The following is a 26,314-nucleotide window of genomic DNA, read 5'->3' on the forward strand; positions in this document are numbered from 1 at the left end:
CAGAAACTAACTCCACATTATCTACACTGAATTCCATTAAATGTCTTCATGCAAACTTCTGTACAAGAAGAGCAGAAATAAGTTGTTGTATTGAGCCTTTTAGAAATGTTACCACAAAAATAATTGTGGAAGACAAAACTGAACGCTTCTTTGTTTTAAAAAGTTTTAAAACCATGTTGAAGCCTGATAGTTACTCAGTTTTAAAGCTTATGCCAGTGCATGCTGGCCAGCTGTATTAATCTAAATTGCTTCAAATGTTTTTAGATGGTCCCAGCTGAAGCTGTTTGGATGCAGCTTTAGAGGACACATTTCAACAAAGCCATTCCCAAGGTTAATTTTTTTTTTTTTTACCTGACACCAGAACCGGAAATACTGGACCTTCGCTTTGAAGTCACGCACATAGGCTATCTGGGGCCCATTGTCTCTGGAAACAGGAAGAAAAAATAAATTTCTGAAACACTGCTGAAAGTCAAGATAACAGCTTCAAAATACTACAATTATGAAGCTATGTGGTTTACCTGGCTGGTTAAACAAACCAGTTTTCTAATTGTGTGAATGCTTCGGAAAGGCCATCATTCACAAAAGTTTTTTTTTCTTTTTTTAAAAAAAATCCTTAAGAGTAATTTACTTTACATTTATTTTTAACTTGCAAAATGCATCTATTAGAAAGATTCTGGGTTCATATGCAATTTTTAAAAAATGATGTCTTGTTGACCCAAAGTTAACAAGAAGATTCTTTCAATAAATTAACTAAATGCCAACCCCAATTTCCAATCTACTTGTATCCAACCTGACTTAAATTGGCATGTCAATTCTGCATACATCCACTTCCTGGTTCTCTGGATGCTAGAATATATTAAAGGACTGAATTTGCATCTACCTGCACACTAAAATACACAGAAGGAGAAGGGAGGACACAGCATTAGCACAATAGTTTTTATTGACTGAGTGGCTTAGTTAGAGGCCAAAGAGTCTTATCTAGTACTCGGCTGGAAAGATCCAAGCCATCAGAGGGGCCTCAAGAATTAGGAATTGTAAAGCATTCAAAATACGGTGTACGTAGGGGGAAAAAAATATTCAGGGATGTTGAAGATTCTCAGTAGAAGAGATAATGGGAAATTAAAAGCTCTACTGGTATGCCAAAAACCTTCTGCAAAAAAACACTAAACAAAAAAAAACAAAAACCATACTTGGCAATACCTGTTAAACAAAGCATATGTAAAAAAATCTCAGTGTAATATAGTTTGTCTTCTTGAATAAAGGCTTACAGAGCAGATTTTCCAGTGCGGGGATCTATATACGTTGTAGTTCTTCTATTGTGATCCACAAAATAGGGAATGCCATCCACAGTAAATCTCATTTCCCAGCCCTCTGGCAAGGGTTTCTCGTTTAATTGACTATGGGACACAAGAAAATACAAAGATAATTGATCAAGTTAATATATTCTGTCAACTGATCATGGATAGGGACAACACAAATTAGCTGAAATTCTGGAAAACTTGTGGTGATTTCTCTGAGGAATTTTCTGTTTGATTTGTTTCTACTTGGCTTTACTCTTAAATTTTAATGTCAGATACCACAGTGAGACCAGAATAATCAATATCAGCTTGGTAAATTCAACTACAAAGAAGGAAAAACCAATATCTAATAGCAATCTGAAGAAAACTGGTAAAGTTTCTGGATGTTTTCTCTCCTCAACATACAGAATTTTGTTTGACAGTGTAACCAGATTTTTTAAAAATCACAGTAATTTTATTAAACAGCATTTGCTATTATTCATATAATTACGGCGGTCAAAGAGGAAAGATATAGCATGTCAGAGATATCACCACCCCATTAATATCTGCACAGATCTTTGAAAAAATTGCCAAGAAATAGTAAGACAACTTCAAAGCAAAATCAAAATAATACTGTCCCCTTTATACTGACCCATTATCATTTAGGATGGCTTCAAACATTGTGTGGTAAATTTAACAATCAAAAATATCAGGGGTTCTCATTTCACACTTTGCTGGAAGTCCCGGTGATGATAACTGGAGGATCTGAATGGTAACATCCCTGCAGTAACTCTTGCTCTCAGAACATATTGTTTCCACACAGCCACTCTGAAGGTATTGCATGTCTCATCAGGAGGTCAAGAGATTTTGAGCAGTAGTTTGTAGTTACTACTTATTTGTATTATTTCCTAACAGGAGGCTTGCACATTTCCCTCAAGTTCTATATTTCATAAACTAAAAAGTATATATAGAAATACTCCACCTTCTTTAAGGGAACTTCAGTTCCACTCTACCTTCATCTTAATAATCTGACAGATTTTTTTTTAAATTAACATTTGTTATTTATGCTTCCTGTCTACTTTATGCAGCTCTTTCAGCTTGGACAATAAATAATTTAAAAAGACACGTATGTTTAACTTTTGGGTTCTCATGCTCTAGAGCAGCAGTTTGCAAACTGTGGGTCAGGATCACAAAGTGGGTTGCAACTCTGTTTTAATGGTGTCGCCAGAGCTGGCTTTGGCCCCTCCTGTCCGGTGCAGCCGAGCTCATGCGGGCTCAGACTTCAGTCCTTGCCTCCTGAGGATGTGTAGTAATTGTTGTTGTCAGAAGGGGACTGCGCTGCAATGGAATTTGAGAACCCCTGCTCTAGTGCTATGCTGTAAAGCAGTGGTTCCCAAACTGGGGTTCGTGAACCCCTGGGGGTTTACCAGAAAAATTTCACTAATGGCGGCCAGGGAACCCTGGGCATTGGAGGCAGCAGGTGAGACCTGGTTGCAGGGCAGACAGCGGGAGAGCGGGGAGGGCAGTTGGGACTGGCGCCCGAGCCCTGCCCCTGTCAGCGGGGGAGCCGGAAGCCCGAACCCCAGGGCTCCTTGTGGGGCTGGCAGCCCGAGCCCCAGGGAGAGTGGAGCTGGGCAGCTGGGGCTGGCAGCCCGAGCCCCAGCGGTCAGTGGGACCTGCAGCCCAAGCTCAGTGGAGCTCAGTTGACTGGGGTAGTCAATGGGGTCCAACAGCTGGAGCCCCACGGAGTGCGGAGCTGGCAGCCCAGACCCCAGTGCGGGGCCAGTAGCCTGAGTCCTATGGTGGGCAGGACAGGAGCTGAGACCCCAGGCGCACAGGTGGCAGCTTGGACTCCTGTCCTTGTCAGACAGGGGAAGCTGGCATCGAGGGCAGAGTGAGCAGGAGCCACACTGGACGTGGGGAGTGGTCCAAGCTAATTTGTCCCTCACAGGGCACCCTCATAGGGACGGAGCTTATGGCGGAAGAAAAGCTGTTTGCGAGCCAAACTAGCAGGAAGCACGTTGTAGACAGTGTAGCAGTATTTAAGGTGCCTCAGTAATGGTCATTCTCTCTGGAGTGCTGTTTTGCTTCAGTGAGACTTGAGTGAATCTTCTCATTTTCTAGTTTGTTGGTTGTTAGCAGTCTTATTTTTATTAGAACTTTTGTACACAAGTTCAATGGATAAGTCGCTGAAAAAGGAAAGTGTAAAGACGCAAGAATCCGCTAGTGTTTCCTCAAGTCCACACTGTGGAAAATCTAAATCTAATGATCATGATGGTCCTGGAAAGTCACTTACAAAGAAAAGAAAATATGACAATGATTATATAAAATATGGCTTTACATGCACTGGTGATCTGTGGAGCTCAGTTGATTTTGATTTAACTGGGAATTGGTCCTGCTTCGAGCAGGGGGTTGGACTAGATGACCTTCTGGGGTCCCTTCCAACCCTGATATTCTATGATTCTATGATCAAGATGTCCAAAACCAGTGAGAGAGATTTGTGGTGATGTTCTAGCAAACAGAAACCTCAAACTTTCTCTACTTCAGTGCCATTTAGAAACTAGGCATCCTGCACAACTCGACAAGCCCGTTGATTTTTTCAGGTGAAAATTAGCTGAGAGGAAAAGTGACATTACCAGTTTTATATCCAAAGCAAGTACTGATAATGAAAATGCCCTTGAAGCATCATACTGCGTGAGCTACTGAGTAGCAAAAGCATCAGAAGCCCATACCATAGCAGAGAGCTTGATTGGTCCATGTATAAAAGACGTAGTTCATTGCATGCTCGGAGAAAAGGCTGCAGAAAGGATTGACATGGTACCTTTGTTCAATAATACGTTGTCACGAAGAATTAATGACATGTCAAATAATGTAGAGACCACAATTGTACGTAGAGTGAAAAATAGTCCACATTATGCTATACAGTTGGATGAATCAACTGATGTAGCTAATCTAGATATTCTGCTACTGTGTGTACGTTATGTGAATGAAAGTATGGTTGAAGACGACTTCTTGTTTTGCCGACCATTGCAAGAACGTACAACTGGAGAAGATATCTACAATCTGATGTGGTAAACCCAGGACAAACAGTGTGGTAAACCCAGGACAAACAGCTACAAAAAAGGGAGGGGTAGTAATTAGTCCCAGAGGATTAAAAGGCCCCTCCCTGTCCACTGAGGAAATAATCACAGGGAAATAAGGTTCAGGTGGAGAAGGGGTTGCTAGGGAGCTAATTAGGTTCAGCCAGCTCCAACTGGTGGAGACCTTTTTAAACCCTCCCCAGCATCGAAGGAGAGGGAGGAGAGAGTGAGAGAAGGAGGGAAGCTGCCAGTAGGCTAAGGGCAGCAAGACACCGAACCTGTCAAGGAAGAGAGACTACACTCCCCCAGCCCCAGAAGGGAAGGAAAACAAACACAAGGGACGGATCAGAGAAAGGAATAACCGGACCCTGTGCTACCTGTAAGGATTTGCCTTGCTCAGGCCGATGTCTCCAAGGCTAAAAAGGACGGAGTCTGCTGAGGAGAACAAGGTACTTTGCCACACGTGGTGTCAGCAGTGGGATGTGGTGAGTGAGTAAGGCTTGGAGGCAAGCCATCTCAGGGCAGGGCTTTAAAAAGGATGTAGTGAAGGCATTGATACAGGCACTGTGGCCCAACAAGAAGCTACCAGGGTAAAGATGGTGACCCAGCAAGAGGCAGTAGATATCCAACAGGAGATGAACCAATTACTGATGAGCCAAGCGGCCCAAGATTGAGCCACCCTGACTGAAGCAGTGAACCAGTTGAAAGCCCTGACGCACGGACCCCAAGGGACCCGGCCGCTGCGGGTAAACAACTATTCACAGAAGATGACAACAGACGACGATATAGAAGCATATCTCCTCGCGTTCGAGAGAACGGCTCTACAGGAGGACTGGCCCCAAGACCAGTGGGCAGGGATCCATTTCTGTAAGGGGAAGCCCAGAAGGCCTATTTTGACATGACCATGGAAGCAGCTATGGATTACCCCCAGCTGAAGGCGGAAATCTTGGCAAGGTCAGGCGTGACGCCAGCCATAAGGGCCCAGTGCTTCCACGAGTGGGACAACAAAGCACCAATGTCCCAACTTTTTGACTTAATCCGCCTTGCCCAGAAGTGGCTCCGCCCCGAGACCCATGGGCCGGAAAAGGTAGTGGAAATCCTAATCTTGGACAGGTACATGAGGGGGTTGCCGCTGGACATACGAGGATGGGTCCGTCAAAATGATCCCTCCTCCTATGATGAACTAGTTGCCCACGTAGAGAGGCACTTAGCAGCCCAAGAACTTTCTCGGATCACTGGGGAAGGAAGGCAGGCGTCAGAATCGGAGACAAGTCTTCGTGCCGAGGCCCCGGTTTGCCCGAGTGCCAGGCCGGACAACGGATGGGAGGAAGGAGGCAGAAAAGCAGCCGGCGGTCCCAGAGAAACTTGAGGACTGGGGGATAAAGACTCGGGGGATAAAGCCCAGCATCCTGAAAGATAGGCGGCTGCCCCTAGTGGGGTACTGATGTTACACCTGTGGCAAATTAGGGCATTTCGCTGCCCAATGCCCAAATCTAGAAGAGCCCATGAAATGTGAACTGGGAGATATAGGGGGACCATGTGATCTAATAAGTCTAGTCGGGGTTGCAATGGTCCCTCATAGATACACTAAACCCGTTAAGATGAATGATATAGAGACCACCGAGTTGTTAAGACTCGGGGAGTGCAATCACGTTGATCTCGGGGAAGCTGGTAGGGCAGGACCAACTATCCTGGGCCTAGTGCTCAGGAATATCCTGTGTGCATGGGGATGTCAACTATTACCCAACCATCCCCGTAAAAACAGAAGTTCGCGAAAACCCCACTAAGGTGACGGTGGGAGTAGTTCCGAAACTCCCCTACCCAGTTCCCTACCCCCCCACCCCCGGCCTTCCATGAATTTGATCAGGATTTGTTCTCCCCACGGGGGAAGCCCCGGAAGGAAGGTAAAAGGAGGGGGACGAAGATCCTGACCCAATACCAGAAGTCTACACTTGTAGGGGAAAGAGGTGGCTCAACGAACAGCGGGACTGGGCCGGCAATCAACAACCATATCGTCGAACCGGGTTCCCCAGGGGCTTTCCCCAAAGGGGAGACTGAGGTAGACCCCCCTGAGTTTGGACAAATGGGGATCACACTCAGGAATTTTCGTCAGGATCAGGCCAATGATCCAATACACAACAATATTCGTAAAGAAGCAGTCGAGGTAAATGGGGTCTCTGTGGAGAGGAGAGTTAAGGGCCCAGGGCCATGTTATGTGATTAAGAACGATCTACTATACAGAGTACTCCGGGTCCAAGAGCAAGTTGTAGAACAACTCTTGGTCCCACAGAAGCATCAGAGGGGTGGGATGGATCTGGCCCACAGCCATTTGTTCCGGGGCCACCTAGGTCACCCTTGATCAGATCCTGCAGAGGTTTTTTTGGCCTGGCATTTACGCGGCGGTCCTACAATATTGTACGTCCTGTCCCGAATGCCAGATACATGGGCCCCGTCCACACTTAATAATTGGTAGAGGTACCAAAGGGGCCCTTGAGATCCCATTTGAGCGAATAGCTATGGACCTAGTAGGGCCATTGGAGAAGTCAGCCAGGAACCACCAGAATATTCCGGTAATACTAAATTATGCCACGAGATACTTCGAGGCCATACCCCTGCGGAACGCCCTGACCAAGACCATAGCCAAAGAATTAGTCCAGATTTCCAGAGTAGGGATACCCAAGGAGATCCTGACGGACCAAGGGACACCCTTTGTGTCTAAGCTGATGAAGGACCTATGTACAATGCTCCACATACGGACCCTCAGGACATCGGTCTACCATCCCCAGACCGATAGTCTTGTCGAATGCTTCAATAGGACATAGAAGAACATGTTGCGGAAAGTGGTTAGTCGTGGTGGAAAAGACTGGGACACTCTGCTGCCCTACTTGCTGTTTGCCGTACAGGAAGTACCCCAGGCTTCCATGGGATTCTCCCCCTTTGAGCTGTTATATGGTTGCCACCCCAGAGGCATACTGGACCTGGCTAAAGAGGGCTGGGAAGAACAGCTGAACCCAGGGAGAAACATCATTGAACATGTGTTACAGATGAAAGACAGGATAGCCCAAGTTGCCCCCCCTTGTACACGAACACATGGAGAAGGCACAAGAGGCGAAACAGACATACTACAATCGCTAAGAGGCGACCCAGAAGTTCCAGGTGGGAGACTGAATAATGGTGCTCATACCCACGGCAGAGAGCAAGCTCCTGGTCAGGTGGCAGGGGCCATATGAAATAATAGACGCTATAGGAGAAGTCGACTGTAAGTCGACAACCGGGCCGCCAGAAGCAGATCTAACATATAAATCTGCTGAAACCTCGGTAGGATAGAGAAATCTGGTGGTTGCGCTGGGGGCGCCATCCCCTAAAAGCAACCAGCCCGACCAGGTGGGGATATCTCCGAAGTTGACTCCGGAACAACGATTGGAAGTGATCAGCCTGATCAAACGCAACTAGGATGTGTTCTTGGAAAAGCCAGGCAGGAATACTGAGGTTCACCACCACATCCTCACAGAGCCTGGAGTGAAAGTGAACATCAAGCCATACCGGATCCCAGAGGCCAAAAAAGAGAAGAGATCAGGACAGAGGTCCAGAAAATGCTGACCTTAGGAGTCACTGAAGAGTCTCATAGCCAATGGTCAAGTCCCGTGGTATTAGTGTCTAAGCCTGACGGCAGTAGGATGTTCTGTAACAACTTCAGCAAGTTGAATGAGGTATCCCAATTTGATGCATACCCTATACCCCGGATAGATGAGCTAACTGACAGACTGGGAAAAGCATGGTTTATGTCTACCCTTGACCTGACCAAGGGCTATTGGCAAGATCCCACTGGCCAAGGCCGACAAAGAAAATACGGCCTTTGCAACTCCAGAAGGTCTGTATCCATACACTGTCTTCCCCTTTGGGTTGCACGGCACTCCTGCTACATTTCAACGACTCATGGACAAGCTGTTGCGACCCCATGGCAAGTACGCGGTGGCCTCTCTCGACATCATCACTGTATATAGACCCGACTGGGAGACGCACTTGGAGAAGGTGGAAGCAGTCCTGGACACCCTGAGGAAGGTGGGGCTGATGGCGAATCCCTCCAAATGTTCGATCAGGTTAGCTGAGGCCAAGTACCTCGGGTATATAGTGGGGAGGGGCATGGTGAAGCCCCAACTCAACAAGTTAGAAGCTATACAGAAGTGGCCCTGACCCCTCTGGAAAAAACAGGTCAGAGCCTTCTTGAGACTAGTGGGGTACTATAGATGGTTCATTCCCCACTTCGCCACCAGGGCATGCCCATTAACGGACCTAACCAAAGCTAGGGGCCCAGACATAATAAATTGGTCTGCTGCAGACGAAGGCGCTCTTGGGGATCTGAAGACGGCCCTGTGCACAGATCCCAGACTTGTAGCAGCACCAGACTGGGGGAAGGAGTTTATCCTGCAAACCAAAGCCTCTGAAGTAGGGTTGGGAGCTGTACTTTCACAAATGGTCGGAGACGACGAACACCCCGTCCTCTTCCTCAGTAGGAAGCTCCTGCCTAGGGAACGGAAGTATGCCGGAGTGGAAAAGGAATGTCTGGTGGTAAAAGAGGCCGTAGAAAGCCTACGCTACTATCTACTGGGATGGAGGTTTACCCTTGACCATGCCCCTCTGCAGTGGATGCACCAAAAGAAAGACAAAAATGTGAGAGTAAAGAGATAGTTCCTGTCGCTTCAACCCTTCCACTTCACAATACAACATAGGTCTGGAATCCAACATGGCGATGCGGATGGCCTATCAAGAGTGCACTGCTTTCCGACCCAAGTAGCCCAACCCTGTAGTGTTGAGCGGGGGGGAAATGGGATATGTGGTCAACCCATGACAAACAGCTACAAAAAAGGGAGGGGTAGTAATTAGACCCAGGGGATTAAAAGGCCCCTCCCTGTCCACTGAGGAAATAACCACAGGGAAATAAGGTTTAGGTGGAGAAGGGGTTGCTAGGGAGCTAATTAGGTTCAGCTGACTCCAACTGGTGGAGACCTTTTTAAACCCTCCCCAGCGTGGAAGGAGAGGGAGGAGAGAGTGAGAGAAGGAGGGAAGCTGCCAGTAGGCTAAGGGCAGCAAGCCACCGAACCCGTCAAGGAAGAGAGACTACACTCCCCCCGCCCCAGAAGGGAAGAAAAACAAACACAAAGGACGGATCAGGAAAAGGAATAACCGGACCCTATGTTACCTGTAAGGATTTACCTTGCCCAAGCCGATGTCTCCAAGGCTAAAAAGGACTGAGTCTGTTGAGGAGAACAAGGTACTTTGCCACATTGACTAATGCATATTTTCAAGAAAAGGAAACAGATTGGTCTAGTTGCTTAGGCATTTGCATTGATGGGGCCACATCAATGACGGGGAAGTATACTGGATTTGTAGCTCGAACAAAAAAGGTTGCATCAAAAGTCTCTTGGACTCATTGCAGCATCCACAGACAAGCCCTCGCAACAAATTGCATGCCTGATGGACTGAAGGAAGTGCTGGACAATGCAGTGAAAATGGTGAACTTCATAAAATCACGGTCAACAAATTCCAGAATATTTCACATACTTTGTGAAGAAATGGGTAGTATACACAACTGTCTGTTGACACATACTGAAGTTAGATGGCTCTCACGGGGCAAAATCCTTGTGCGCTTGTCTGAGCTTAGAACAGAAATCCTAGGTCCCCCCCCCCCCCCCCCCCAACAGCCACTCTTTGCACCTTGCCAGCTGTATGGAAAATAATGTCTGGCTCCAGAGCCTAGCTTATTTAGTAGATATTTTCTCAAGAATTAATGACCTAAATTTATCTCTTCAAGGCCACAATATAACAGTTTTCAACGTGCAAGAAGGAGCTGAATCCATGATAAAGAAGTTTCAGTTCTGGGAAAGTTGTTTGGAAAACGATCAAACTGAGTGTTTCAGTAATCTTCATGACTTCCTGGCAGAACATAAATTTCAGTTGGATCAGTGCACTAAAACAAATATAACTACACACCTAAAAGGACCTTGCACAACTTTCAGGGAATACTTTCCAGCTATGTCAGGCGATGACTGGATTCGCAACCCTTTTGATGATACCACTTTCTCAACACAGATATTGAACACGGAGGAAAAAGAGAAATTGATTGAGACCTCCTGTGATTATGAACTGAAAAGGAGTTTCAGAAATCTGTCACTGATCAACTTTTGGTTGAGTTTAAGAAATGAGGACCCCCTTCTGGCAGAAAAAGCTGCTGCAGTTTTGTTACCATTTTCGACAACATACTTATGCGAGAAAGCGTTTTTCTCGTTTGCACATCTGAAAACCAAATACAAAAACAGACTTGATACAGAAACAGACCCGAGACTTTATCTTTGTCCAGTGGTTCCAGACCTCCAAGAGCTATGCAGAGTAAAGCAAGTGCATCCATCACACTGAGGAAATTTAAACTTAAATCCCTGGAAATATTCATTTTTAGGAGGGGGTTCACGAGATTTCACAATTTAGTGAAAGGGGTTTGTGGGCTGTTAAAGTTTGAGAACCGCTGCTGTAAAGTGAGAATTACAAGCACTAAGGGCAGGGTTGCTTATTTCTATTTAATTTTCTCTATTACTGGAAATGTTTCCGGTTGGTCTTTGACTTTGTAATAGTTGTTTGTGTGTTTGGGGTTTTTTTTGCAAAGAGGTGTTGCTGTTAACTGGGACTTTCCTAATGGTTTTCCTGTTATGCAAGCAATGTTCCTTTTAGTAATTCCTGCTTTAGTTCTGGTTTCAGAGTAGCAGCCGAACGAAGTGAGCTGTAGCTCATGAAAGCTTACGCTCAAATAAATTTGTTAGTCTCTAAGGTGCCACAAGTACTCCTTTTCTTTTTGCTTTAGTTCTGTATCATTTTCTACATTGTAAGTGAGTCTTGTCTGAAAAGCCGATAGAAGGCAGCAAGGTTCAATCCAAGGCTTCAGTTTTCAGAAATGCCTCCTAATTCTCACTTTCAACCAATGTTCCCTCTAATTTTTTACATCCATGTGCAGAATGAATTTTGTTATGTGCACCAATATGGAGGTGATGCATGGTGGGGATGGGGCTGAGGGGTTTGAAGTGAGGTAGGGGGCTCAATGCTGGGGCAGAGGGTTAGGGTGCCGGGGACTGAGGACTGTGGCTGGGGATGAAGGGTTTGGGGTACAGGAGGCGGCTCAGGGCTAGGGCAGAGGGTTGGGCTTGGGGTGCGGGGGGGGAGGAGACGAGGGCCCTGGCATGGGCCCAGGGACAAAGGGTATGGGGTGCGCGAGGGGGCTTGGGGCTGAGGGTTGGGCTTAGGGTGTGGGGCCTGAAGGCTCCAGCTGGGGGTGAGGACTCTGGGTGGAGCCAGGGATGAGGGGTTTGGGGTGCAGGCTGCCCCAGAGTTGTGGTGGGTAGAGAGAACTCCCCATAGCCCTCTCTGTGCAGCAGCACCTGGGCTGGGGGAGAGGCGCCTCTCCCCGCCGCAGCCCTGCACGACCCAACTTGCTCCCCCACCCACCCCCTACCTCTATGCTCTCCAGGCCCTGTGGCTGCGTGTGTGCACGGTCCTTGATAGCCTGCTGCACGGCCGCGCTTAGAGGGAACTTAAGCTCTCAACTAAAATAATAATAATTATAACACTTATATTAAAAATCCATTTGAAATTATTTAACTGATTTAAAAATTCTTACCCCTGATTTCTGGGGTCTTCCCATTGTGTGATACGTGTGTTGTGATTGACAAAATACACTCTGCCATTGCTGTCAGTTCTCTTTTCTAAGGAGAAATAAAAAGTGAAGAAATTTTAGTTCCAGCAAATTTACTCCTCACACTAACTGTGCTTAAAATAACCAATTAGCTGGACATCTTGTGGCAGTGTGTTTTCTTTAGGTGCTCTTGGCACCTCAATCTCAAATTTAACGTATCTGATTCTTCATCATCTCTCCAAACTCATCATTTCTTACCAGTTTCTCAGCACCAGAAATCTATTTTAATTCAAGTACTAGTGTAATGTTTTGAAGTGTACCATAACTTACCCTCAGCAAAAAACAACATTCAGGGTGTTCATCTGATATTCTTTAGGGACTTGTCTCACTTGTGTGTTTCTACAGCACCTAACACAATGGGGCCCCAAACACAAGTGGGGCTTTTGGGCAACAGCATAATATATTTACGATGACTAATTATAACAACAACAAACAATAATAATAATAAAAGTAGAAAAGCCTTTTCCCCCCCTCCCATTATTTTAAAAATAGGTTTCTTTAGCAGATGCCCAAAGAAAGATAACTTATGGAAGAACCAGATTTGCATTTTACCTTAATTTCTCTTACTTTTTTTGGTTGTTCTGGAATGCTCATGTAGATATTTCCCCCTTGTTTAAAAATTAAAATACCAATATTGATCTTTTTATTTTTAAATCAATCTGAGCCTTCCATCTTCAACAAAAACTATACTTAAAAACATCCACATATGTACAGTTATTTATTATACTATTTATTTTTCCATTGAGAAAGGTGGGAAAAAAAACCTACTTTTAGTTGGAGATGAAAAAAAGGAAGTGGTTTTCTCCACAGGAAAACCATTTTCCATCATGAGCCATTATAAATCCCAACTCCCTGGATTATTGCCATGGGACCTCAAATATAGTTTAACTGATTAATGGAAGAATGAAGAAACGTGCCCGGGTACACCAGACATGTATACAAGTACGGCAGAGTATGAATGTGAAAGCCGTTCCACTGTTAAAGTATGAGCCAAAACTGCAGCAAGAGAAAAATAATGTTTACACCCCAAGTAAATAAATATGGATGTTTATTGTCTCACACAGTTAAAATATGTTTAGGCACATATGCAAACACTTATACACACATTCTGTTGAAAATCCATTTCTCCTTTACTTAACACCAAGATTCAGTCTTCTGCAATTTGACAACGTTAGATAAGCACAGCATATAAGCGCCTCACTATGTTTTAGATGTTGCAGGAGAAAAACAGAGCCTTGAAATCAAGCCATGGCAGGTAATAAGCATTTCTGTCCAGCTTTATAGGAAACGCCTACGTGCAGAGGCATGTTTGTAAGTAGGTTATAAAAGTAGCAGAACTCTACTGTACACGGAGATTTGATTTTGCCAGGGGGAGCGGAGCAAACCAACTAATTAGCAATGTTCTTTGAAATACCACACATGTAGAATAAGGTGCCATGTGGGCCTGCCAGTTTAATGCACTGATATTTTGCATACATCCAAGACTAGAAATCCAAATAATGTTTGAACCTTTAAAAAATTGCAAATCAAACTTTTGAAATGTTATAAAAAAAATCCATGTCTAGATCTGCCAAGTAAAAGGTATTCAACCTTAAAATGACATCATTCTGATTATCATCTTGTTTTCCCCACCCCACCACCTGAATACAAGGCTTAGTCTACATTACAAAGTTTTGCCAGCATAGGTCTATTATTTAGGAGCGTGGGGAAAAAAAAATCATCACACCCCATCTGACAAAGCTATGCCAGCAAAACCCCAAGTGTAGACACAACTATGCCGACAGAAGAGTGCTTCTGTCAGCATAGTTCCTGTCATTTGGGGAGGTGGTTTAGCTATACTGGCAGGAGAACTTCTGTCACCTTATCAGCATCTCCACTTGGGCACTCTGCTGGTATAGCTAATCCACTATAGCTATGACGACAAAGTTTGTAGTGTAGACAAATCCTGACAACTTTTATATTATCTTTCAAACAAATTAATGCAATGATATTGACTGCTGAAATTATGCTGGAAATATTTTTAATAAGGGGCTGGCAGACCTGTACAAACGCTTTCAAGACCAACAAAAACTTTCCAAGCACTGGCTCTCTAGCAGAAACAAAACAAAACAATCTGTATGACTAAAATGGTTAAGACAGTAACAGCAGCAGGGAAAAGTCCACATTGTATGATAAGGACACTAAAAGAAAGTCAGTTGCAACTTAGAAGTGTAACAGAATAATACGGTGTACTTTTTTAATCTATTTATGGAACTGCATATACACCGTATCAGAAGCTGGTTCTTAAACAGTACTTTTGATTATTTTTAATAAAAAGGGAATTTAAATTCAGATTTCATAAAAGAAAAAAAAGCAAAGTACGATCAAAAACATTTGGTAAAAAAAATGCCAGATGTATGTATTAATGTTTAAGTTATGTTATAAAACACCATTTGAACAAGACTTACCCCATCCATGTGGCAGGGTGCCAAGAGGATCAAACTCTGTCTTCTGTGTGGGGGTAGCGTCTTGGTTCTGCAGATCACACACAAAAATGGTGCATCAATCATGACCACCCACCACCAATTTTCTTTCCAGACCTCTAATTTAACCATAACATCAGTCAAGCAAATGCATTCTTGCTAGTGCTACACAGGGCATCACACCCTCGAGCAACTTAATTATACAGACAGAAGTGCTTGTGTAAACACAGCCTCAGAATCCAATACATGAAAGCCTAACACAATCAGGGAAACACACTGCTCTGTTTTTGAGGCTTAACATGAGTATTTAAGTAGCTACTAAAAACCTACATCACCTGTCTTGCTAAACTAACTGCAAGCAGTATTTGGAGATGTCCAGTCAAAGTCTACCATTCCTTAGTATTTGGTGGATTTTGGATTGCTTAACTCCCCTTGTTTTCCTCCCAATCACATGCTATAATTGCATTTTACCTGCATAAAATCCCTCAATTGCTTCCTCTGGGTGAACTTCCCATACTAATCTTTGGCCAACCAATAGAAGACAGAACACAGTGAAGTGACTAAGATTTAGAATTCATTTAAGACTGAATACAAATAGAATTAACCTGAACAAGTCTCCAAACATTACCAGCATAAACAGCCACTACATCTGCTAGCTGGCCACAACATCTAAACCACAGCTGGTTTTGAACCATTTTCTCACCACTTTGACCTTTCTCAGTAAATCAATGGACTTTGCTACATGAGGAATATTTCACAAGATATATACAATACAGCAAACACTACCGTTTGTCAGTTATAGTTGTGCCATACCTAACAACAAAAAGCAAGGAAATAAATTAAGGTTACCAATTGTACATACCACCCTCTACTCCCACATCAAGAGAAACAAACACACAGCCACCATACACCTCAAAGAATGCACAACTTTAACTCTGGTATCCTTCAGGGCACAATCTTCTGGCAGCCCCTTGCCAAGCCCAAGTGTGTGCACCTTCACAAAGCTGTGCAGAAGGGATGCAGAAGAAGGGGAAGGAAGTTTGATCTGTTTGTAGTGGAGGTGGATGGGTGGAATTTGGGAGTGGGGGTTCTCCTCCAGAACACGTTTTTTCCTCTATATCAGAATAGACTTCTCACCCCGTATATGAACCTCTGGTTAAACTGTTGCATAGCTCCTTGAAGCTGACTGCGTTGAAGTTGCCATTGCTCATAATTCCGGACAGATTCCAATGTTGGTCGTTGCCATGTTGTCGTTCTAGTGAAGTGGTCGACATAATAAATTCTCCCCATGTTGTCAACTCGTCGCTCCCAGCTAAACAATGCAAACAAGGAGTCTCAACAGCATGCAGCACTCAAAGCCTCAGAACGATTTTAGAGTCAGACAAGGAGCAAGGCAAGCAGGAGATAAATATGGAATTGGACGTGGAGCTTTGTTAAATGAAAAGTTCAATGTGGTCAGTGCCTATCTCCCCCTTACAGCTCCTGCTGAAACAATCTAAAGAGCTAGAGAAAAGTGCTATCTAAAATGAGAGAATTATTCTCAGGGCAGGTCTACACTACAGCTGGGACTGAGTCTCTGAGATCGATCCACCGGCAGCCAATTTAGCGGGTCTAGTGAAGACCTACCAAATCGACAACAGATCGCTCTCCAGTTGACCCGTTATCTACCCCCGTACTCTACCCCCGACGAGAAGAGTAAGGTAAGTCGACGGGAGAGTTTCTCCCATCGACCTCCCGCGGTGTAGACCCCGCGGTAACTCGAGTCCAGCTATATTATTCACATAGCTGGAGTTGTGTAGCATAGGTTGACTTACTGCAGTAGTGTAGACATAGCCTCACTTTGTTCCACAATACCACCATCTAGTCAGTCACCTACTTGCAATGCTTTTAAGTGGTGCTCAGGAGCTGCTTTATACATCTGGCTGGCTCTGGATAAGTCATTACTGTTGTTATACATTATATATTTGAGGGATAGGATGGACGCGTGAAGTAATTGCAGTCTACTGGTCTCTTTTAAAAAAAATTAAAGTAACATTGCTAGCTCTGGCTGCAAAACGTGAGATACTCTCATGCACTTTCTGGCACACTTCTAGTCTAACCTCAGAAAACCAAAAGAGTGCCCACATTTTACTTGGTTTCCACTTCATATCAATTTGAAATAAGTGACATTCATCAAAAAACTCAAATGAGCAGTGGTCAAGTATTGAGCAAGGTCTGGTGCAATACCTGTATTGATCAATACCTGATAAACTCTCTCCACTATATCAATGTAAAAGCCATAAAGTATAGTGCAACAGGTTGGTGTCTGTTGGGGGTGGGGGAGTGTATTTTCCCCTTTGAGATCAGTTCTCTCGGCAGTTCTACATTTTCTTGTTGTGTGCGTGACATGAGTGAGTGTGAATGTGATACGAATAAAGTGTGAAGGAAAAAAATAGTTTTTTGGTTAAAAGATGCAGTGTCCCCAGAAAACCAGGAAAAAGGACAAATATACAAATGTGTGCTCCTGTGTAAAAGCTAATGCTGTTGGCTGCTGGTCTATTAATGACTGGAAGAGTATGATTAGCAAAGCTCTGCTTAAGGTGCAGGTGTGCAGCAAGGTTAGCAGATGGGAACCTGAGCTTTGGTAACAGGATAGAAACCAGAGACCTCAGGAGAAAGAGCTAATCAGGGAAGCACTTATTCAGAGCTGACTAGTGAACATAGTATTTTTGGGGGCTAAGACCCATGTGCTGTTATTTGTGGTAGCCTTTGCTGTGGTTTTTCGGTTTTGGTTCCTTTCCCCAGAGCGGGGAAGACAAACAATCTATTTTCTTTTCCCATGACTGATCTTGAGCACCTTTTTTCTTTATTAAGCAGACACAGCTGCTTGGTGTCTGATTGTTAGTAAAACTTCCCTACTCCTCTTTTTCCTATACCTTCTCCCTCTCCACCAACCCTACACAACAGATACAATGCAGATAGCCATTTCTTCTCTCTTATTCTCCAAAGATTTAAAAAATAAAAATAAAAATCTGAGCCTCATGTCCAAGGCACCAGCATGTGCCACTCATATAGGGATAGAGATGGTCCAAAAAGCACATGCAAGCTCTTAAGCGGGTCACAAAGTCTCCTGGGGTTTATCTACACTAGAAATTTAACTGGAGCTAGCCAACATGTTTATACCTGCTAGTCTGGACATTCCACTAGTGTTTGGTATTTACGTTAGGGCTCAGCTTAGTACAAACCACAAATGTGTGTGCCTTGGAATAAGTGTGTAATATCCAAAGTGTCCGCTAGCTCAAGTTAATTAATAATCAATTAACTTGAGCTAAACTATAGCCTAGACATATCACCAGAGGCTAGATGTCTTCCACAGACTCACCCTTGGGGAAGAGGTTCCGGCCGATCCCATGTTGTCCTTTTTTCAACATGATCTACGTAGTATACTCGACCATGCTGGTCCACCCTTTGCTCCCATCTAGAATTAAAAAAGGAAATGTTACTCAGCTTGTGTAGTAAGTGGAGTTCTTTGAGATGTGTCCCCCTATAGGTGCTTCACTTCAGGCGTGTACATCCCACGTGCCTTTGATCAGAGATTTTCGGTAGTAGTACCTGTTCAGTCCGTGCATGCGCCCTACACATTCTCATGCTCTTTGTCAAGAGCATACAGGGCTGCATGGGTGAACCATCTCAGCTCCTTCTCCGCGGCAAAGCCCCGTGGAGGAAACACTAAAAAAAAAGAGTAAGGAGACTGGGTAGTGGAGCACCCATAGGGACACACATCTTGAACTCCAATTATTGCACAAGATGAGTACCCTCTCCTCCTCCTTTGAGTAGTGTCCCACTGGGTGCTCCACATCAGATGACTTCCAAGCAGTATCCCCATCAGGAGGAAGGAGCTTTGGAGACGAATCTAATACCGAAGATATATGACTACATTATCAACTGCAGCATAAGTTCTAAAGGAATAAACTGTCACATAATTTTTGGAAAGAGTATATATCAAGGTCCAGATTGAAACCTTGCAGATTTCCAGCGTGTATGACTAATGCCACAGAGGTAGATGGAGAATGGGCTAGAACTCTAGAAGGAGAGTGGATACACTGACAAATTTACAGCAGGAGATAATACATCCAGAGATCCTTGAGAATCTTTGGGTGGAGATTGTGGATCCTCTGTTTCCTTCAATTGCTGACTGATCGAAACAGTCTGGGAGACTTTCTAAATGGTTCTGCCCAAATAGAAAGCTAATGCCCTTCTGAGATCCAAGGCATGGAGAGTAGCATCCTGATCAGTCCGATTTCGCTTTGGGACAAAAACTGGGAGATGGATTGACTTGGTTGATGTGAAATACAGAGGACACCTTACGTAGAAATTTAAGATAGGGTCGCAATGAAACTGCGTCCTTGAAAAAACTGTAAACGAAGGGTCCACCATTCAACCGCCCATTTCCCTGACTCTTCAGGCAGAAACAATGGCCAACAAGAACGGCACTTTCAATGTCAGGGGAAGAAGAGAACAGGTGGCCATTGGCTCAAAGGGGGTTTTCATGAGACAATTAAGGAGCAAGTTTAGATCCCATACGAGAGCACCGTTCCTAACTGGAGGGAAAAGGTGCATCAATTCTTTAAGGAATCTTACTTTTGTGGGATGAGCAAACACTGAGAATCCCTCAGTTGAGGAATAAAAGATTATTATAGCCACTAAATGAACCTTGACAGAACAGAAAGAGTCCTGAGTTTTTTAATTCCAACAAGTAAATCAAGGACAGCTGAGATGGGAGAGTGAACAGTGGAACGTTGTGATGAAATCTCCTTCATTTCTGAAGATAACACTTTTGTGTGGATGTTTTTCTAGTATTTAATAGTACCTTTCACACCTCTGCAGAACAGAAAGTCTCTATATCCAAGAACCATCAAACTCTGAGATGAGGAATCTCCAGGTTGGAATGAAGAGTCTGAACGAAGTCCGGAGATAGCAAATGGGGAATGGGCAGAAGACTCCATGCTGGACAAAAACCTAGACAAATTAGGTAAGGGTACTAGACTGGTCTTACCCATGTTGGAACAATCAATATGATTTTGGCTCAATCTCATTTGATATTGTTCAACGATCAGTGGCATTGGAGAAAATACATAGTAGAGACCTCTCCACCAAGGAACAAGGAAGGCATCCCCGAGGAAGTGAAGGCCAAAGCTTCCTCTCAAACAGAGCTTTTTGTATTTCCCATTGGCGGTGGCAGCATACAGGTCTTGAAGGGCTCAAGCCAGAAAAATGTGATTGAGAACCCCACAATTCCAGTTCCAATTCATAACCACAGGAGAAATGTCGGCTGGGAGAGTCTGCCATGGTGTTTTGTATGCCTGGAAGGTAAGAGGTTGAAATGAGGATGTGGTTGGCTATACTTCAGAGTTCCATAACTTATTTGCTTTGGAACAGAGAATGAGGAACCTCACTCCCCCATGATGACTGATGTAGATTAGTACTGAAAAGGAGCAAGTTTCCAGTGTCAGTACCAGGGGCTGAAACTGTTTTGGTGGATTCCATCTAGTGGATGTTGCTGGTACCAAAGACAATGACTGCTTTGGGGGTGCCAAAATAGCGTGAGATGCTTGTTTCTTCATCGGTAGCAAGGGAGCCTGGGTGACTTGTTTAGGTACTGAGTGTAGCATGGAGTCTGTAGGTACTGCCTTTCTGGAGGTAGAGGTTTAGACTCTTTTGTAGTATGGTCATTCTCGGGCAGTACAGAGGATGCCTTTAGTATTAAACCATGTTCGATACCGTGACCTTTGGAAGACTTCAGAGCCCTAGATACAGTACACCAAAGGAGTCTGGAGACTCAGCGGTACCCAGACCGGGACCTGAGATCTCCAACAGTCTTCTTCTGAGGAGACAGGCTTTTTTGATATAGGCGCTTTATGAGGAGAACTAGTACTCTTCCTTTTATGAGTCCTTCCAGTAATCTCTGACTGTCTGTCCTGCAAAGGCCTGGGTGAATGCGGTGCAAAGATTGACAAAGCACTAATCTCACCTGGAGGCCAATGTACAAGGTAGTTCTCTTGGCCTGGATTTGAGGCCATCACTAGGAGCCCGACTCTAATCTCCCAGGTTTTATTAGCTCTGCTTTTAAAGGCTGAGCAGATACACACTTCCCTCAAAAGTGTAGTATCCCCTAAACAGTGAATACACCAGGAATGTCCAACAGACTCCCAGCAGGTAAAGCAGCACCTAAATCCTGGAGATCCTGACATATCCTGGCGATGAACCCCAAGGATTAAAATAAGCATAAAACAAGCGTCACACAAAAAATAAAGTGCAAGCATAAATTAAAAAAGAAGTAAATAACTACATTAAACTAAACTAAAAACTAGCACATTCTAAAGCTAAACTTTGAGTGGTAGATGCTGTCATAGGCTGAGGTGGCTGAGAAGGAACTGAGGGTGGTTCGTCCATGCAGCCCCAGGTCTTTGGTACCGGGCATAAGGATATGTAGGGCACATGTGCAGGATGAACAGATACTACCATCAAAAATCTCTGATCAAAGGCTCATGGGGCGCATGCACACCTGAAGTGGAGCACCCAGATGGACACTACTCGAAGAACAACAACAGTGTGTTTCTAGTTTCAGGTAGAAAATTATTCAAATCATGCATTTGCAGTTTAAAGCTAACGGAAATACTATAATTACTTTGTATAAAGTATTTATTATTTGCAAAGCACTTTTATAACTAGTACCTTGTTCACTGGATCTATTAAAACTGTGTACAGGAGGCAGTGGTACAACATAATACTTAAAAGGGGAATTTAAAAGGAAACATTTTCAAACACTTCAAAAGCAGAATGAACAATCAAATTCCAAATAGGCTAGGGATGGAATTCTACCCACTAAGTACTAAGAGAACTAACACCCCATATCTGAAGCGTGCGCCACAAAGATGACAGAAGTCAATTAGGAGCAATTAGTCTGAATCCAATTTTTATCCATGTCATGTCAGTGGCACTGGATCCATAATATGAAAAGAGCAAGCTGGCACATAAACCCGAATAAAACTTTGCAGACACTGAAATTAGGAGCTGAACTATTTTAAAATTTTAAACTTTATCACTAATTCTCTAGATGCACAGCAAGATAATGTAAATATCTGAAAGAATAGGAGGGTGACAAAATGGCACGAAATGGAAAAGAATGACAAACTGCATACAGCTCAGTTTATCCACAGTAAACTAACAGAATGGTTCAGAACTGTAGGGAAACTATTCTAGCCCAGATGCTGAGGCTCTAAGATCAGCATAATGTAAACATCTAGTTATTTACTGCAGTGCAGCAAACTTCAATGCAATTATACAACTTGCTATTTAAGACATATAGCACAAATACTGCTTTTTAATTCTGTAAGACACTAAAAATGTTTCTTTGACCCTATGGATACCATCTAGTCTTGAGGTGCTTTATGCCTTCAGGCTAGTTTCTTCGGGTTGTGGCAAAGTCTGGAAAGAGGGTGCCTCTATGGCTAAGGAAGGACGCTTCAGGAAACCCTCTATGAAGACAGTCCAACCCTGCACACCATCTTCTTTTGACTTGAAGAGCGGCAATGGGTGAATAGCTCACAGCAGAACGAACCAAAGATGAAAACTTGGTGGCATGGAGCCAGGAAGCATCTCTATGATGAAGAGGAAGCTGCCAGATGTGTGACTGAATGTGAGTGAGAGCATATGGCATTGTCTGCTGTTTGGCAGAGGTCAAAGGATGACTAGGGAAGTGAGAGGAAGAGAAACTGAAAGAGTGGTCAGTGATGGGGCAGGGACAGGAACAGGAACAAAGAGACAGGGTCCTAAGTTTTCTTGGTAACTTTCCCTCCGTTTGGAGATCCAAAAAGGAGTTAACTCTTGAAAAGACTAAAGTGCCCACAGATTAAAATATTTTTTCAAATCCTCTCCTACTTGTTTGTTCCCCTTTCCCCCAACCATTCTATGGGGACTCTTGTACCAGGCTACTACTAAGTGTTTTGGTGTACTGGCAACAGAGTGAAATTCAATAAAATCCTCACCTATGAAATGCTAGAAATTTCAGAGATTGGGAATCTAGTAAAATTGCACTTCTTAGCCAGCATCTTGGGAGCTGCCTGATGAATGGGAAAAGCACTGCAGGCAATGAGTCCTGAAAAGAAAGCATCTTAGGAGTCCCAAGTCCTTAAACTGGAGCTGGTCTGAGCAGTATTCCAGGATCAACACACCTGTGATCTTGGTGCAATAAAAGATATACACAAGACCCTGTTTACTGTGCGGCCAACTGCATGTAAATTTTGTGGCAACAACAGGTAAATTAAAACACTGAGCTTTTTATTTAATTAAATTTAAAAATTAATAATACAATTAGAACAGCTGTACCCCATGTGTTATAGTTTTTGTCATTAAATTCAATTTTATTAAGTCCCTAAATGTTCATTTTGCCACAGATTTTTGCAGACAGCACATATCTGCATCACAGAAGTTGTCAGTGGGTAACTGGTTATACAGCATTTGGGACTTTTAACATCTGAAGAATGAGACAACTTGGTATTCGGGAATAACTATAATAGCTTTACATTTCTGCTGAAATGATCAGCAGTGAAATATTCGAGGTTGACATTTCCAGTACTATCATTTGATTTCAGAGTTTACATACAAGTATGGTGAATGGGGCAATTCACACTCTCAGAGCTATTGTTTCAGGCTGCCTACAAATTAAGGCAGGCAACACTTAATAAATTACACTGGTCACCTTGGAAAGGTTTTCTTCACAATCATGAAGTTTAGATACGCAGTTTTGAAGAAAAAAATGCTTACATTCTGAAGCACAATTCTGTGGCAAGGGGTTGATTCTCTGGCAAATTCTACAACTGAAGACTACGTAGGATCACGGCTACAGTGTTCACAGGACTTGGGCTATTTGGAATTAAGAACTTTAGAATGGCTTCTAGATCCTGATTACCCTAAGCAATAACTGCTTTCCTCAAAATAACAATGTTAGCTCACTAAGACCTATATCCTACTAAGTGATCACATCCCGATTTGAAGACAAAGGTTGCCAGATGAATAAAAGCTCAAAAGTTTGAGGGCATGTTATCAAAGACAACAGAAATACCAACAAATTTAATTTCTTACTTGCATAACCTATGCCTGAAAACCAATCAAACCACACAGATAGTCTTACCAGGCAAAATACAGAAGCTGTGGTTGTTTGCATTACGTGAGATAAAACAGAACTAAACTGTACAATAGTACTGAACTCCTACCCAGGTGGAAGAGGACCCTGACTGACAGTACTGTGTGTCTGAGACGGAGGATTTACTGGCTGAACTTGTCTGGATACTGGAGGCGTGGTCAAAGCGGAAGCTGCAGGAACTGTTGTTCCAGCTGTTGCCCCCTCAAGGCTCTGTTCTGAAGGTGCATTTGGAGTTGTACTTGGTGAGGATCCTGCACTGGACTCATCATTTTCTATGGACATAGATGAAGGACCATTGACACATCCTATGAAATCAGAGAAAACAAAAATGGAAGAAAGGTTCTTAGTTGGTTTTCTCTCATTATTGTTTAAAACCCAAGAAATCTGTTTTAGAAAATTGTTAATCCACAAAAACAAAGGCTAGTAAAATAGGACTGTCAAAAAAGTGAAGGTGTAAAACCACATATTTTACCTTACTGGAACTCAGAGGCAGTTCTTTCCTACCTTGCAGGAATGCTACATTCCTAGTAGTATCATGAACCAGCAGACAGCTTTTATATTTCTATGATGGAACACTTCATTATCTTTATAATAGCAAGTTATCTACTTTCAATAAATATTGAAGGTATGTAAATAAATCCCTTCTTATTAAACAAACTTTTTTTTAAAAACTTAGTTTTTATTATTTTACAAATGAACAATGCAAATTTCCAAAAAAGGAAATTAGACGACATCTATCTGGAAAGAAACTTCACTCGAGAGAAAGAAGAAAAAAAACCCAACAACAATGGGTGGAAAACTTTAAAGGGAAGCATTTAGAGTTTCAACTTGGTCAGCAGCATATTGTTATTTAGGAAAAAACAGAAAACAAAAATTGTGTTTGATTTGGTCAAGATAAGTAGGTTTGAAAAGTTGAGATGCACATTCGCCGTATTTTTTTTTTTTAAACAAACACTGCAATAATCTTAACAATGATCTCAGCATTGTAAGAGATAAAAGAGCCGCACTGCCCATGTAGCTATATTAAAATATTATAAATGAGGGATGCAGTGTAGTTTAGTGGATGAAAAAGAAGAAGCCAAGTCTTGATTCAATCTACTTCCTGAGCTCCGTAGGGGACAGCATTCACTATAGATGCTTTCCTGAGAAGATTCCATGCTGCACCTGCAACTGGCTATTCAATCAAATACTATTCCCACTTCTCAGTGGGCTGCTGGGATGGCCTGGTCTTTGCTCCAATGAGGAAACCGACTCCCACAAACGTCCCTTTAAGAAAAATTGCGTTTTCTTCTACAAATATGGTTTTCTAAGCACTCTATCTCTGAATACAGATTATATAACACATCATACATACATTTCATAGATACTACCTACACTTGTCCACAGCTCAAGATAATGTCTCCTAAGAAACTCTAGGATGTCACTTAAACTTAATCAGAGAAGCCTGAATGTCATGGCCTTTTGTAAGCAACTGGCATATGATAAAAAGTAACAAAACGTCTACTCTATTTTAAGGCAAAAAAAAATATTAAGAATTTGGCAGTCTTTTGCTATTATATGACAGTTTTTGACACTATAGATGATCAGATTTGTAACAAACACCCACTGTAATCTACCAGACCCAATGCTGCTACCTACTCAGGAAGGCTGTTTTAGACACCAGTCTTTCCAACACTTACTACCTAGTGTAGTTACATCAAAGTCAATTGGACATGTTACAGTAGTAAGCATTATCCTTGGTAGTATTTGCATGATCAGGCCCTTTGGGGGCTTTCTGCACTTGTTAGTGGTTGCAATATAGCCGTTCTTTCACAGACATGAAATGAGAGATTTCTAATGATAAAAATAGCAATTAAGCAAGAATGTACAAAGACAGGAAGCAAGATCAATTCTCGGTGGCAGAGCATTTCTTAAGGGGACTTGTTAAAAAAATGTGATCAGTACATCTGAGGAAAAGATATTAGAAATGGTCATGACTGTTCAAATAGAATGTAACTTACAAATAGCTTTTAAATGGATGTTTGGCACTGCAATACATACCAGCTGCAGAAGAGGGTCTACGAGGAGTGGGTGGAGGTGGTCGGGAGGGCCTGGGAGGCCTAGCAGGTTTAAAGACCCCATTTGTGAGTAACGGAGAATCACTGCCATTAACAGACTTGCTTTCACTGGATCCTGCATCCTCATAGCTTTCAAGGCCATTTGCATTAGCCCTTTGTGGGGGAAAAACAGAAACAAGAATTCTTAGGAATTTGTAGAAGATATTAGAACTGAAAAGTTAAACTATTATGGCTTTAAATAGAGGAAATTCTGAAAATCTTATAGATTATAAACATATTATACAAAACAAACAGTTTTTGTACAATATGTTTACATATTTGTTATAGCAATAAACCTCTTCACAATCCAGACATACAACTATACAGAATTTAAGTTGGTTGCAATATATTTAACAGGAAGCACTTGCAGAGGAGTTTAAACAGAGGTAAAGAAAAGCAAGAGGCCATGTTTGGAAGGATGGACTAGGAATATTGGAAACAGCAGAACAGATGGGGATTGGAAATCTGTATAAAATT

The 26,314-nt window shown here is 43.0% G+C and overlaps 1 protein-coding gene across 9 annotated transcripts in view; it reads right to left on the reverse strand.

The window, feature by feature from the left end:
• ITCH (itchy E3 ubiquitin protein ligase) overlaps window positions 1-26,314 on the reverse strand; it is a 116,565-nt gene that overhangs the window by 26,652 nt on the left and 63,599 nt on the right. For 8 of the 9 annotated variants that reach the window (XM_073309885.1, XM_073309879.1, XM_073309878.1 and 5 more), the window contains 8 exons: window positions 25,782-25,951; window positions 23,812-24,046; window positions 17,919-18,014; window positions 15,695-15,869; window positions 14,543-14,609; window positions 12,021-12,105; window positions 1,269-1,397; window positions 352-424 (listed from right to left, as the gene is read on the reverse strand). In XM_073309885.1, coding sequence (XP_073165986.1) covers window positions 352-424; window positions 1,269-1,397; window positions 12,021-12,105; window positions 14,543-14,609; window positions 15,695-15,869; window positions 17,919-18,014; window positions 23,812-24,046; window positions 25,782-25,951 — 1,030 coding nt within the window. Of the gene's footprint in view, window positions 1-351; window positions 425-1,268; window positions 1,398-12,020; window positions 12,106-14,542; window positions 14,610-15,694; window positions 15,870-17,918; window positions 18,015-23,811; window positions 24,047-25,781; window positions 25,952-26,314 lie in introns of those variants that run through there. The other variant, XM_073309884.1, reaches the window with a different exon arrangement.

Source organism: Lepidochelys kempii, chromosome 13, assembly GCF_965140265.1.
Source record: "Lepidochelys kempii isolate rLepKem1 chromosome 13, rLepKem1.hap2, whole genome shotgun sequence".
Taxonomy (NCBI): domain Eukaryota; kingdom Metazoa; phylum Chordata; order Testudines; family Cheloniidae; genus Lepidochelys; species Lepidochelys kempii.